The sequence below is a fragment of the Microcaecilia unicolor genome, chromosome 7 (genome assembly GCF_901765095.1).
Source record: "Microcaecilia unicolor chromosome 7, aMicUni1.1, whole genome shotgun sequence".
NCBI lineage: Eukaryota > Metazoa > Chordata > Amphibia > Gymnophiona > Siphonopidae > Microcaecilia > Microcaecilia unicolor.
In genome coordinates, this window is record NC_044037.1 from 65,673,149 (window position 1) to 65,688,701 (window position 15,553).

The 15,553-nt window shown below is 41.8% G+C and overlaps 1 protein-coding gene across 11 annotated transcripts in view; it reads left to right on the top strand.

Moving 5' to 3' along the window:
- The window catches only part of ZNF185 (zinc finger protein 185 with LIM domain), a 209,575-nt gene that overhangs the window by 132,936 nt on the left and 61,086 nt on the right, over window positions 1-15,553 (top strand). For all 11 annotated transcript variants that reach the window (XM_030209148.1, XM_030209154.1, XM_030209156.1 and 8 more), the window contains 3 exons: window positions 2,476-2,544; window positions 12,384-12,458; window positions 14,618-14,677. In XM_030209148.1, coding sequence (XP_030065008.1) covers window positions 2,476-2,544; window positions 12,384-12,458; window positions 14,618-14,677 — 204 coding nt within the window. The remainder of the gene's footprint in view (window positions 1-2,475; window positions 2,545-12,383; window positions 12,459-14,617; window positions 14,678-15,553) is intronic.

The window sequence follows — 15,553 nt, forward strand, 5'->3', positions numbered from 1 at the left end:
GGGAGAGGACAATTTGCTGGAAATGGAGGGGAGGGGAGAGAGGAGGATTGCTGGCTATGGATGGAGGAGGGAAGGGCAGAGAGGGACAAGGATGGACATGGGGGCCCACGGAGAGGACAATTTGCTGGAAATGGAGGGGAGGGGAGGGGAGAGAGGAGGATTGCTGGCTATGGATGGAGGAGGGAAGGGCAGAGGGGGACAAGGATGGACATGGGGGCCCAGGGAGAGGACAATTTGCTGGAAATGGAGGGGAGGGGAGAGAGGAGGATTGCTGGCTATGGATGGAGGAGGGAAGGGCAGAGGGGGACAAGGATGGACATGGGGGCCCAGGGAGAGGACAATTTGCTGGAAATGGAGGGGAGGGGAGAGAGGAGGATTGCTGGCTATGGATGGAGGAGGGAAGGGCAGAGAGGGACAAGGATGGACATGGGGGCCCAAGGAGAGGACAAATTGCTGAAAATGGAGGGGAGGGGAGGAGGATTGCTGGCTATGGATGGAGGAGGGAAGGGCAGAGAGGGACAAGGATGGACATGGGGGCCCAGGGAGAGGACAATTTGCTGGAAATGGAGGGGAGGGGAGAGAGGAGGATTGCTGGCTATGGATGGAGGAGGGAAGGGCAGAGAGGGACAAGGATGGACATGGGGGCCCAAGGAGAGGACAAATTGCTGGAAATGGAGGGGAGGGGGAGGAGGATTGCTGGCTATGGATGGAGGAGGGAAGGGCAGAGAGGGACAAGGATGGACATGGGGGCCCAAGGAGAGGACAAATTGCTGGAAATGGAGGGGAGGGGGAGGAGGATTGCTGGCTATGGATGGAGGAGGGAAGGGCAGAGAGGGACAAGGATGGACATGGGGGCCCAGGGAGAGGACAATTTGCTGGAAATGGAGGGGAGGGGAGAGAGGAGGATTGCTGGCTATGGATGGAGGAGGGAAGGGCAGAGGGGGACAAGGATGGACATGGGGGCCCAGGGAGAGGACAATTTGCTGGAAATGGAGGGGAGAGGAGAGAGGAGGATTGCTGGCTATGGATGGAGGAGGGAAGGGCAGAGAGGGACAAGGATGGACATGGATGGGAGGACAGGACCCAGGGAGAGAGAAGAAATTGCTGGAAATGGATCTAGAGCAAGAAATGAAGAAGAAAGGAGGAAAGTAAAGAAATAAATGGAAAGGAAGCCCTGGAAATGGAGTTAAGAGGACAGATAGCAGCAGACTCAGATACTGGGCCAGCATGATCGGAAAAAGAAAGTCACCAGACAACAAAGGTAGAAAAAAATCATTTTATTTTCATTTTAGCGTTTGGAATATGTCTACTTTGAGAATTTACATCTGCTATCTTATTTTGCAATGTATAGCAATTTGTTTCTAAGAATATTGCTGACAATTCCTGTCAGTGTAGCAAGTGGTGAGCGATCATTTTCACCGGGGGGGGGGGGGGGGGCGCCAACTGATAGTCTGCAGGGGGGCGCCAGAGACCCTAGGCACGGCCCTGGCCTTAAACATATATTCAATGCCACCACCTATCCACGAAGAAGCACTAAATATACATATAATGTCATAGCCACTGGGGGGGGGGGGGGGTTACCAAGCTTTTACTACCACTGAAAATTGACCCAACTGTCTATATCAGTATTTTCCCAACCCAGTCCTGGAGGTACACCCATCCAGTCAGGTTTTCAGGATAGTCACCATGAATATGCATGAAACAGATCTCCAATGTATGCAAGTCTGTCTGAAGCAGAGATAGTCTACTATCATCCTGGCTACATATGCTTCCAGGTCAGGATAGGGTAGAGAATCACTTGAAATCCTAGAAGACCATTGTTCTGATATCAGCTACACCAAGACTATGTAGAAACACAGAATGGTTGACAAAGTTCTGCAGACTAACACTGACTGTGCTGTAAGAGGCATATTTTCAAAGCACTTTGGGAGGCTAAGTTCCATAGGTTTCTATGGAACTTTGGGAGGCTAAGTGCTTTGAAAATGAGCCTGTTAGTGAACCACAGCTTGACAGTAATCCAACGATAATTCTGAGGAATAGACTTAATCTTTTCTACCTTAAAAATGTTTTAACGCTTTCTATAAGCCATCCTCCGTTGTTAAATAGATCTTTACAACAGAGTACCCAAACTAGAAACTCTAGGTTACAGCATTCCATATAGCTAGGAGTTAGGTATTGCTGGAGTTTGTGAGATGGTAAAGGACACGTGTATCATAGGATAGAGAACAGGGGCATTTTTCCGTAACCTGGTGATCCATTAGTCACCTGCCTCATTTTCAAACTTCCATTGCTGCCTTGTTATCTCCTGCACTTATTCGGTCAACAGCTTTTTCTTTTTAAATTTTTTGCATGCTCAGAATTTCTACTCTATTGTTCCTAAGAAGATCTATTTATGAAAGGGAGTTTAAGAGTTAGAGAGAGGAATGTAGCTAAGTAAAGAACATAAGATCATTCCCTATTTATTTTTCTCAACAGTGAGAAGAAAGAAACCCCAAAAGCAGCACCTCGAACTGAAATCAGAGACCGTGTTTCTTCCAAGGACAGGTACAGTAAACATGAAACTAATTCAAGTCTGGCTTTTAATTGGGCATTTTTAATTTAAAAGATAATTTGTAGGTGTTAAAATATTGACATTTATATAAAAAATACTTCTGCATATCTTTACAATCATCTAGAAGGCATGAACTAAATCCAAAATCCCACCCATCCCATTGATGGCAGTACACATAGATAGTTATTAATGAAAGTTACTACACAAAATCCATGCTGACATGTGAGGACTGTGGTTGGTAATTATATCCAGGTTCACCTGACAGGTTGCTCCAGTTCTTGGTTTACCCCATTGCATGCAGGGACTAGAAGATTTGCTTTTCTTATGGAATGCAATAGAGAAATCAGAACTACAAGTCCCTTCATGTGTTGGAGTAAATCCAGGACTAGATCAACCCTGTTGGGCAAATCTGGATCCAACTGGCAACTCTAGTTAGGACTCTATATATATCTAATTGAGGATTTTTCTATTTTTTTAATGAATATATGCAAAATGAGATATGAGGTACACAAATGAGGACAAAAATAAAAGGGAAAAATCCATGTGACCCCTGAGACCTGTGCACATCTTGAGTAAGAAAATTAGTGACAACAATGGCCACGTGCTCTTTGTCATACACCACTTTGGATCTTCTAATGCATAACAGTTTCTGCCATCCCAGCTTAAACTGTGAGCATAATGAATAATCCCAGACCAGGCCTTTAGTTATATCTTTGTAAGTTATGGAAACCTCCAATACAGTTCTCAGCCCAGTCCTTGGGCCATACACAGCCAAGGAAAGATATATTTGAATGTAGTGTCTTGCCTTTCCAAATCCAAGTTGAGGAATAGCAGGTGTTTTCCCATCCCTACAGGATTTACAATCTCAAGACCTCATTTACCGACATGCTAGTACAGAGGTGTCCAACCTCGGTCCTCAAGGGATACAATCCACTCAGGTTTTCAGGATTTCCCCAATGAATATGCATCTATCTCCAAACAACTATGCCCATATTGAAAAACTTTCTTAAATATTCAAACACTTTGAATATTTAATAAAGTTTTTCAATATGGACATAGTTGTTTGGAGATAGATATATGTGATTGTTACAGCTACATTACAATTTCTTTTACCCAATTTATGTGACAATGAATATGCATGAGATCTATTTAACTGCACTGTCTCCATGGTTTCCAACAAGATCTCATACATATTCATTGTGGAAACCCTTAAAACGTGACCTGTCGAGGGCCAAGATTGGATACTCCTGTACTAATACAAGTCCCTTTATTCTCAGTGAGGCCTATATACTAAGGGGCCCTTTTACTAAAGGGCATTAAACCCTTGTGTGCGCTTAAAGCACGTAAAACGCGTTACATTTTATGGTATTTTGCCTGTTAGTGCTTGCTAACTTGCACATTAGCTATTTTTTTCATATAATTTTTGGAGGGGGTGTGTGATGAGTGGAGAATGGACTGTGAAAGTGTTAACTAGTTAGTGCATTTGCATTACAGTGCGCTAATTGGCTAATGCTAAGCTAATATGAGAGTACTTAGTACCTCCTAAACAGAAGGAAGTGCTCCAACATCACCCTTTTATAGGTAGCACACACTAATGCGAACATTAGCACACAACCTGAAAAACATTCATAAATGTCTTAAATTGTGGACTAAGCATGTGGGAAAATCCCAAATCAGATACATTAAGCCCAGATTCTAACACCCTTTAGTAAAAGGGCCCCTTATCATATAACTCACATTGACTTGCTAACAGAGATGCCAAGTCTCACTCATTCGGAGTGAGTCACACTCATTTGAAAGTTTTCTCACTCTCATGCTCTTTGAGGCCAATTTCTCACTCATCAGAGTTCCAGTACCAGTGCATTGATCCTGATCACAGCTTTCATGAGAGGGAAGCCTTAGAGAAGTAAACCAAGAGGTCCAACCATTAAGAAGAAATCTAAGCACACCTTCCTGCCTACTGCTTCCCCTTGCCCTGTCCTTTTTCCCTGTATTGCCAATTACGTGTTCTCGGAAACCAATGTACATACTTTTAACTACTGGGTGGAAGACAGTTTTCAGTTCAAAAAATTGTACCCAAATTGCTCCCCATTTTGTCTGTATTCTTTCAGAGGCTCCAAAGAAAAGCCAATATCATTTTGTGCAGTCTTGATTCATTTGTAAAATAATACTACATTTAAATTATTGTACATTTATACCCTGGATATACCCTCTGAAAAATCTCACTGGCCTTCATTCTCATGTCTTGGTGTGGTAAATCTCACTCTGGGTTGGTTCATCCTTAGCATCTCTATGCTAATGTATGTTAGTAAATGATACTCTCAGACTCCTGTTCTAACCATTAGGCTACTTATGGAATAATCTTCCTATTCCATTAAGGGCTGAACAATCCTACCTTGAATTTCAAAAAGGGTTAAGAACTCTGCTGTTCAAACAGGTCTTTGGAGCTTAGGCCTTTGGATCTTGGGTAGCACTAACTAGGATGGGATCTCTTAAACAACCTGTCTCTATTACTGATGATTTATATGTGTGAGTGTGATTTCTTTTCTTTTATAATTTTTGGCATTCTATTCTCCTGATATTTTTCATTTGTGAACCGCTTTGACTTGTTTTGCAAGAAAAACAGTTAGAAAAATCCCTGATAAATAAAAAATAAAGTAAATAAATACTCTGTGTTTTGAACAGCCTCATGGAAGATAGTGAGAAATACTGACAGCAGCTTATAGAGGACAGACAATTATAGTTAAAGAAAATGATGATGAAAGAAAGAGAAGTAAAAGTAGAAGATTGAACTATCAAATAAATATACCAGGCTCTAGAACATACTGGGGAAACCATTTCCAAGTAAAGTTCTTTCAGACCCTTTAGACCGCAGTGTCTTCTCAAAGCTACTCCTTAAAAGTTTGCGGTGTGGAAATTCTTAGAAGCAGGTATATAGGGTAGCTGGTAATTTACTACACCTTGCTTTCTATGGACTAGTTACACTAAATCAGCCGTCTGTAGAATGACTTAGCTCCTAGCTTGAGTCACTTGTGTGTGCAATGCTTTCTTCAATTAATTCCATACAGTTCTAGTCATTCTAGGAAAGAAAATACATTAGTATTTCATTATTTAATCTTAATTCCAGAAAACACCACAATGAAATGGGAGAGCCTCAGTAAGTCGAGTCTTTAGCTTCTGTCTCCAGTAGTACTAAAACACTCTGTGTGGATACATCTCTCCAACAAACTCATTCCACAGCTTTGTAGTTCTGCATTTTAAAATGTGACTGGGGCAAGCAGTGCATCTAAATATCTGGAGCAGAACTTTTTATGTATTTATTTATTTATTTATTTGCATTTTGCTCACCCCTTTTTCAGTAGTAGCTCATGGTGAGTTACATTCAGGTTCACTGGAACAGTGGTGGCTTTTTCAGCTTGATATGCAAAAACAATTTACAAAAAGGAAAAGCAGGGCCGTGCCGACACGGTAAGCGAGGTAAGCATGGCAGGAGGGCGCCATCCTCTGTGGGGCGCCCCGCCACACCATGCTTACCTCGCCCTCTTCTCCCCAGATCCTTGTCCTTTTTTTTTTTGTTTAAGTTTACCTCTCCGGCGCGCGGCAGCGTACCGTTAGTGAGAAGGAGGCGGTGCTCCCCCGCCCCGACGTGTCAGTCTCTTCCCTTCGCTCGGTTCCGCCTTCTTCTGACATCAGAAATGACGTCAGAAGAAGGCGGGACACTGAGCGAAGGGAAGAAGACACGTCGGGGTGGGGGAGCGCCGCCTCCTTCTCACTAACGGTACGCTGCCGCGCGCCGGAGAGGTAAATTTAAACAAAAAGGAAAAGGATCTGGGGAGAAGAGGGCGGGTAGTGTAGCGATCGTTTTCAGGGGGGGGCGCACCGGTGGGGCCAACTGCAGGGGGGCGCCGGAGACCCTAGGCACGGCCCTGAGGAAAAGATTAGAGACAACTGACACAGATATGAAAGAAACAGTTCTTCCTGAGAATGAGCAGGAATATGTGGGCTGAAACCTTTCTGCATTTAAATTTCCAGTACCAACTTGAATCAATGGGCTATAAATCAATTTGAGAAAACCACTGCATCTCAAATTATATGTCCATCACCAGGAACATCCAAATTTGTTTAAGTCATCCAAGAATGATGTTTTCATCCAAAACGTTAGAAAAGTACTTTAACGAAGTGTCACTTGCTTGGACTCAATAATTTCTCCATACTGTATTAACTGTAATCCTGGCAGCAAACCCTCAGGGGAATGGTAGGCTCCCTTCAGCAGTCCAAAAACAAAGTCCTTCCAGACGACACAGTTTTAGTTCAAAGCAGTTTATTTCCCCTCCTCCACAAATTTCAGTTCAAAGGGGTTAAGGTCTCATTCAGTTTCAAAACAAAACCAAAAAAAGGAAAAACCCTCCCTTTAAATCCAAATACTCCCAGGTCCAACCGCCTGAGTTTCAGTTTTAAAAGTCTTTCCACTTGGGTGGTTGCAGAATGGCAGTACACCTCCCACAACACAGCTACTTGACTCCTGTGACCACCCACTGCCTTCAGTCCCTGCAACTCTGCCCCAGAGTACAATTACAGTCCATGTCAACCGGTTCCTCCAAACCTGGTGTGCTGGGCCCTCCAGACTCTCCTTCCTCCAAGCACTCCATTAACTCTGCCTCTCTGCTAGGCTGTTGGTTAGAGACCTCCTCCCCCTCCCAGGTGGAAGGAATCTTGTACTGATTTCTGACCCAAGGGAATTGAGCTTTGTCATCCCGGCTCCCCCTTGTGGCCCTCGTCTGCCATAGCAGCTGCTCTTTCCAGTCCTTTTCCCCCTCCCTTCCCCGTGGTGTTCCTACCGGGTTTTGGGACCTACCCCACCGATTCCTTCTCCCAGGGCCTTGTGGGGAATGTAGTCTGGCCCCATACCTCCTCCTGACCTGCTTAGACCCTCCAACCTCCTTACAATACTAATAGCAAATCAGCTGAAGATCTCAAAACCGCTGCAGTTATTTGGTCGCTTGGTGTATGAACCCCATATAGTGACCACGCTGTCAAATCATCAATTGTCTCCCAATCTATTCTACTTTAATCTATATTCTCATTTCCCTTCCCTGAAGGCAAATAATTGATACCCTAATTTTTCCTGGTTTTATAATTTTCAGAATCCTTTAAATACATAAGCCGTAATTCTTTCAGGGCCAAATATCTTGTCTTGTGGAAATTTGAATGTCTCAAATTCTTACTCCTACCCACATTTTCTAGAGCTTCCATTTCAAATGAAGCATCAATCTGTCCTTAGTAAAGGATCCACTTGACTGAAATGTAAACTGAGTGGTTAAGTTCCTCATCTTATTCTCCAAGTCAATCAATCTTTTATCCTGCTCAGGAAAGATGTCAGGAAGTATTTTTTCACGGAGAGGGTGGTAGACGCTTGGAATGCCCTCCCGCGGGAGGTGGTGGAGATGAAAACGGTAACGGAGTTCAAACATGCGTGGGATATGCATAGAGGAATCCTGTGCAGAAGGAATGGATCCTCAGAAGCTTAGCTGAAATTGGGTGGCGGAGCAGGTGGGGGGAAGAGGGGGTGGTGGTTGGGAGGCGAGGATAGGGGAGGGCAGACTTATACGGTCTGTACTAGAGCTGGTGATGGGAGGAGGGACTGGTGGTTGGGAGGCGGGAAATACTGCTGGGCAGACTTATATGGTCTGTGCCCTGAAAAGGACAGGTACAAATTCAAGGTAAGGTATACACATATGAGTTTGTCTTGGGCAGACTGGATGGACCATGCAGGTCTTTTTCTGCCGTCATCTACTATGTTACTATGTTACTATGCTCAGTCATTTTTGCCACTGTCTGCTTTGTGAATTCTGAGGGATTTGCAACAAAACCAGTAAATGAAGCTTTGATACTACAAACACCGTCCCATACATCCTCCAGCACTACCTTCCAAGTCCCAAATATCTAGGGGACAGGATAAGTCACAACCAGGATTACCTTCAGGAAGGAAATCAAAGCAGAAGAAACGGAACCAAACTTGGAGGCCCCCACCTCCTTTGCAGAGGCCAACAGTAATCTCTTTTCTTCACCAGAACCATTTTCCACTGCCAGCCCTGCTCCAGTACTGACCTCTTCCTGCAGCATTGACTCTAGCCACACATTTCTGAGTATTCCAGTCAAGTCTGTCAAAGGCTGTGGTGTAGTAGAGTGGTCACTGGAACTCAGTGTCATCTGATTTCACAAGGAGTGCTCTACCTCTTCCTATTGGGTCCTCAGGAATGCTCTAGGGGTCAGATGATAATCCATCGGCCCTTAGATGAGTGGTTTGGATGCCATAGAAATATGCAATTTTGTTTTCTTCTTCCCCATCTCCAGGAAAAAGACCAGCCAAAGGTAATAAAAGGTCTGTGTTTTTTATTATGATAACCATTTTCAAACAATTTTTTCTCAAACTTCAATACTCATGCTGCATTTATCTGGCTTCTTTCTGCAAGGGAGCCTTATTGACTTACCTTCATATATAGTTGGCTATGACTGAGGAAAAGGAGTTTTGAAAAGGTGGATACCTGCAGGAATATAAAAATAAACCAGAACTAAAAAGAAGAGGGTTGCTAATAACCCTTTTATCTACCAAGCTGATTTCTGTGAACCTTTTTCCAGCCCTGAATGTTTGGGCAATGACCAGAAGATGTCACCATTATACCACAAATAACACTTCAACAAAAAATGCGGCCTGCTTTCTTTCACAAAACAAGTTCACTTCACTTATATTTTCTCTAACCATAAAGCTAAATCCATTTCTCATCCAGGTTTCTGTCTTCTAGTTAAATGAGCAGTTCTGGGTTTTAGAATAAATAGCCTGCATGTGTGAAATTCATTTTTATGGCACTGATCCTATCTGCAGGGTTGAGATTATCTAGTAACTTTTTTTTTGTTTCCATTTTGGAGTCATATGTGGTTAATTTTATAACAGTGTTTATTAGTAAAAAGTAGGTGTGTCAAATATTCAAAGTGAAAGTGCATTCATACTTTAAAAATTAAAATCTACATCAGGAATTTTGCATATATGTTTCATGAAAACTTGCACGCATATGTTTGAATTTTCAAAAGTCTTTGTAAAAGTGGCAATACCTCCCAAACTCCATCCCTAGGAATGTCTGTGCTCAATGCATGTAAAAGAACAAACAGGAGTATGCATGTACTTTTTCCCACATTTTAAGTGGGAAATTTTGTGAAAGTCCATTTCGACAGATAAAGTTACTGCCTACTCATGGAATGGCTTTGAAAATTACTCTCAGATACAACAATTTTCAAAAAGCCATTTACCTATCTAAGGGCCCCTGTTACAAAGTGGCAAAAAACCCAACATGGGCTTACTGCTCGCTAAAAAGGAAGTACCGCCAAGCTACTGCAGCAGCCCAGTGATAGTTCTCACCCCCAGTGCGCCATCATATCCAGCGTGTCAAAAATATATTTATTTTTGTAGTGCCAGTGTGTACCCGGCAATAATCAGGCAGTGTTGTATTCTACCCAGTTACCACCGGGTTAGCATGAAAACCCTTTAAGGGCTCCCCTCCCCCCCAAAAAAATGACCATGTAGCAAGTGCTTCACTTGATGCACAGCCATTTCTTTAAAAAAAAAAAAAAGACCTACCTTTTACCCACTGAGGTAAAAGGGGGCCTCGACGTGCATCAAAAACACACGCTGATACCAGCGCTGGCCTCCTTTTGCCACAGCTTGGTAAAAGGGGCCTTAAATGCCTTTTACCCAGGTAAAAGGACTTTCTGGAAACTGAACACACAAGTGCTGGTAGAGTAGGTCTGTTGTTTCACAAAGTGTGTTCTCTTACCAGCATTTTCATGGAGACATTTCAGGCACAAGGTTAGGCTGTGGGAGGTGAGTCTTTTTGTTTTGTTTTGTTAGGCCAGCTTAAGGTTTATCTGATTAAGGTCTATTTACTATTCTTTTATATGTTTTGTATTAGTGTTTATATTTTTTAACGTGATTCACTGAGGACAGATTATATGATTAGCAGACTATAAGAGGGTAATTCTTAATAGATTGGGCTAACTTCTACAAATGACGCCTTAAAAATTGGCACTGAAAAACCAGGCATAGTTTATAGAATATGCTCACATGCTGTTCTTGCATCTAAAATGTAGGCACACCCATATAGGCCACCTAAAACCAGGCCTAAATACCTGCGCCTAACTTAGGCACAGATCAGGTGTATTTCATAATAGTGCACATAGCTTTTTGAAATGCACACAACCTGTCCATTCCATGCCCATGATCACACCCCCTTTTCAGCTAAACACATTAGAAATTATGTGCACCATATTATACAATATGCCTAGAAAGTTATGTGTGCAAAATCTAATTAAAGCCAATTAGTGCTGCAAATTTGTGGTTAAGAACCAATTATTGGCACTGATTGGCTTGTTAATCAATTAAGTTATGCGTGCAATTTGGCCATGCAGCCAAATTACTACGCACACCTTAAGGCGCCATTAAAAGAATTTGGGGGATTGCCTAAAGTTAGGTGCCATGATGATGTGCGCTAAGCACAGATTCTACAATGGCAATTGTGCGTGCAATTGCTGTTTTGGAACAGATCATAAGATTATTATTATTATTATTTATTACATTTGTACCCCATGCTTTCCCACACATGGCAGGCTCAATGCGTCTTACATAGTAACAGTATAAAAATTACAGTCATAAAAAGAGTAAGCAATATGTAGTAAACGCAATATTAATGGGGTTAACGGATAAGTAAATTGAACATAGGAGGAATTGGGTGCAGAAGGAAATGAGCGTTGGGAGGTAGGTGTAGAAAACACTTCACCAACATAGGTGCAGTAATATGAGACAAGTTGAAGGACATCTTTATCCTCCTTGGTTAGCTGCAAAACGAAAGAAAATCACTTGGATTTGTGAACCCATCTAAGAAAAACAGTGACATTTTTATGTTTCAAAAGATGACACCATAATAATCTAAAGCAGAGGTAGGCAACTCCAGTCCTCGAGAGCCGCAGGCAGGTCAGGTTTTCAAGATATCCACAATGAATATGCATGAACTTGATTTGCATACACTGCCTCCATGGTATGCAAATCTATCTCCTGCATATTCATTGTGGATATCTTGAAAACCTGACCTTCCTGCGGCTCTCGAGGACCGGAGTTGCCTACCCCTGATCTAAAGGGTTGATATTCAAAGCAATTTAACTGGCCAGGTAAATTGCTTGGGCAGGGCTATCTCCACTGATATTCAGAGGTACTTAACCAACTATTACACTGAATATCAACCGCTACAGCCATAGCCGGCGATTTTGTGGGCAGTCTGAGAGCGGAGTCAGCTTGTATGTGGTTATATGCTGAGATTCAGCACTTAACCATCTAAGTTAAGCAGACAAATCTGACCACATAAAGCTCAGTCCTATCTTTGTCCAGTTTCACTTAGGCAGTTAAGTGCTGAATATTGCACTTAACTGTATAAGAGATAGACAACCACACAAACCTGGATATTCAGTGCCAATTCTCAGCCATGGCCTGGCATTGAATATCTGGGTATAACGCTGCAGGTAGCCACAAAAATGCTGACCACTGCCGGCTGTATTTGTACCCCTAAATGTGAAACCTGAAAGGCCAATTTCTCAGTAATTTACAGTTAGAGCCCGGTTAAGTGGCATAAGAAGTGACTTATTGACTCACCAATACCAGACAGATGATGAGTCTATATGGAAAACCATTCTGCTGCTAAAGGGGGAAAGAAGTGTGTGTGTGTGGAGGGGGGGGGGATGAATCACAGGAAACTAGTAATTTCACATGATATATTGTTGCTCCCACCAGTGAAAGAACGCAACCAGAAAGTAAAAGCATGGAACCGCCCTTAATTATCATCTCACCAGAACTGAAATGGACCAGGTAAGGAACTGCTTTATTTACTCTCTTTCATAAGAAAAGCCACTTAGGGCTGGATTCAGTAAATGGTGGCTCATAATTCAGTGCTGAAAAAAATCAGCACGGAACAGTACTCTATAACGGGAGTTCCAGGATTGGCTCCCTTTATAGAATAGCATGTAGTACCGAGATCCGTGCCCACCTTTGGGCACAAGGATTTACACCTGTGGTTCCGAAACCTTGTCCTGGAGGCACCCCAGCTGGTCAGCTGTTCAGGATAACCACAATGAATATTCATGAGAGAGATTTGCATACACTACCTCCACTGCATGCAGATCTCTCTTATGAATATTTATTGTGGGTATCCTGAAAATCTGACTGGCTGAGGTGCCTCCAGGACCAGGTTTGGGAACCACTGCTTTACACCAATTGAAATCAATAAATATCCTATATTACCAATTAATAAAATATTAATAAAATAATATTTTGATAGTGCCAAACACACTTCTATACAGAAACCAGAAACCACCATAGTGTGTATAACGGAGCAATAAATGTTCACATGTAGCCAAATCACCAGATAAAAAATAGTAAACGTCACAAAGAAACACCTATTTAAAAGGCAGGAAAAGCCCATAAATAGGTGTGTGTTTATGACTGTTACTATTTTATATTTGGTGATATGGATTATGTAGGATATTTATTGATTCTTCTTTACATAGGTTTCTTGTTGAGAGTTTTTGATGGTCGTGCAAATCTGACTGAACCACTTTTGTGCACTTACATTCTAAGCAAATTTAAAAGGGAAAGAATAAAGCTTGAAAGAATATTGTTGCAGCCTTTGATATCGTCAATCATGATATTTTACTGGCTTTACGATCTAAGGGCCCTGTCTCTAGCATTAGTGTGCCCTAATTTTTAGCGTGCGCTAAGAAGTTTGCGCTCCTACAGCACGGCTTAATAAACAGGGCCCTTAGTTTGGATTTGCGGGCTCTGTTTTAAATTGGTTTGAGTCCTTCTAGAAGAATAGGCAGTACCTGGTATTAAAAAATGGAATTTTTTCATCTCCCTGGGTACCCCCCCTCCCCCTTGTGGAGTCCTGCAGGGTTCTCCCATTTATTTACTTCTGTACAATTTATATATGAGTTTACATGGAGAAATTTCATTGTATCCAGATGAGCGTATACTTTCATATGCTGATTACATATTTTTAAAGGTTTCTGTTGGTCAAGACACTGAATCCACTTCTAGGATTACTAATAATAGTATTAATAAAATTAGAAATTGGTCAGCTTCTGTACGTCTTAAATTGAATGTTGATAAAACAAAAGTTCTTTGGTTTGGTATGAACCTATCTAACATTTTAAAGTTTATTTTGAATAATGAAGGAATTCAACTTAATGTTGAGAGAGTTTCTAAAGTTCAGGAATGCTTCTAGATTCTTTACTGACAATGGAGGCCCAGGTGAATAATCTAGTTTGAAAAGCTTATTTTAAGGAAAAAAACAACTATGATTGTTGTGATTGTATTTTTTGCAGGATCATTTCAGAATTATTGTTTAGTTATCGATGTTGGACTATGGAAAATTCCTTGTATATGGGAATGGCTATAAACTTGATCAGGAAGATTCAGTTAATGCAACATTCAACAGCTAGATTAATATACTGTAAATCTAAAGTAGACCATGTTGGGAGGCTCAGGTCCATTTTAAGGGGTCTGTTTAGTATTTAAGATCTTAGAAGGTTATTGCCTGGAAGGATTTTCTCAATTGATTAAATTGCTAAGCTGTACTACAAAGTAACTAGGACTTGTAACCATTTGCTTTTGACTTTTCCCGACTGTTAGAAGTATGTGGTTTAAAGCATTTTTTTTCTCACTCTTTTATATATCTTGCTGTGCGTTTATGAAGCGATCTTTACAAGTAGTTTTGAACAGCTTTTGTAAATCCTGATAAAAGGTATCGGTATTCTTTTGGTATCCCGCTTAGAAGTTCAATTGAGGGAACTGGCGGGTTATGAGTCCATTATAAGATAACATGCTTTCTCTTAGAAAATTCTCTTCTATGAAAACACCTTAAAATAACCCTGAATACACTGATATAGGACAGATTACTTCTGCAGTAAACACACTATCGTAAACATGGACTGTATTTGTTCATTGTGTGTCTCATTTCTCCATTTTAGCTGCTATGAAGATGAAGAGGAGATGGGAAGAGCAGCGTCTGATGTGTCAGGCAGTAGGAGGTAAGGATAACATGTTTCTGGCCATATGCGTGTAAGTGCCGAGATAATTGCCACTCATGTATGTATGTACTGTTCTATAAAATAGTGTGTAACTACAAGGGCTTGTCTATACTTTATTAACTTATAGAATACTAAATTATGCAAATATCAGCCACTTAGGCACGAGCCTGTACAGCAGGCACTGACCTACCGTAACTGTTTGTGTCTAACTTTAAGGCATGTCAGCACTCACGCTAATTAGATTGTAAGCTCTGTGGAGCAGCGACTGTCTGTTCATGTTCAAGTGTACAGCGCTGTGTACGTCTAGTAGCGCTTTAGAAATTATAAGTAGTAGTAGTAGTGTTCTGTAACAACACCTTGGCACAAAGATGCTGTTATAGAATTGACGCTTAGCACTCGGCATTCACGTGCTTACCTCGAGGCAGCCAGTTGTAGAACCCTATCTTTTCTACTCAGTTAGAAAAAGAGGATGTTCATAGATCTTTCAGCTTGTAGTTATATTCTTTCCATCAATCTTACTAAAGGTTAAAGGCTGCTGTCCTTGACTGAGAAATATATGTGTACTGAGGAAAGGGAATGCAGTCTCCATGAATAAAGCTATCATTTTTATTGAAGTGGCAAGTTATCACCTTAAATACTTATGGGGCTTGGAGCTGGACTAAGCCCCAGGTGTGAGTGGTCCACCTGGACCAAGCATAGACAGGAAGCCACCCTGCAGTCAACTACTGTGCTTGGGTACACAGAGACATGAACCAGAAATTTGCAGGTAGCAACAGCTAGAGTTTAAGGTCGCACTGTAGCAGATCACAATGGCTGGGGGTCAGAATGGAAGCAAACCAGAACTGAAATGGAACTGAAGTTAGAAAGCAGATTGCA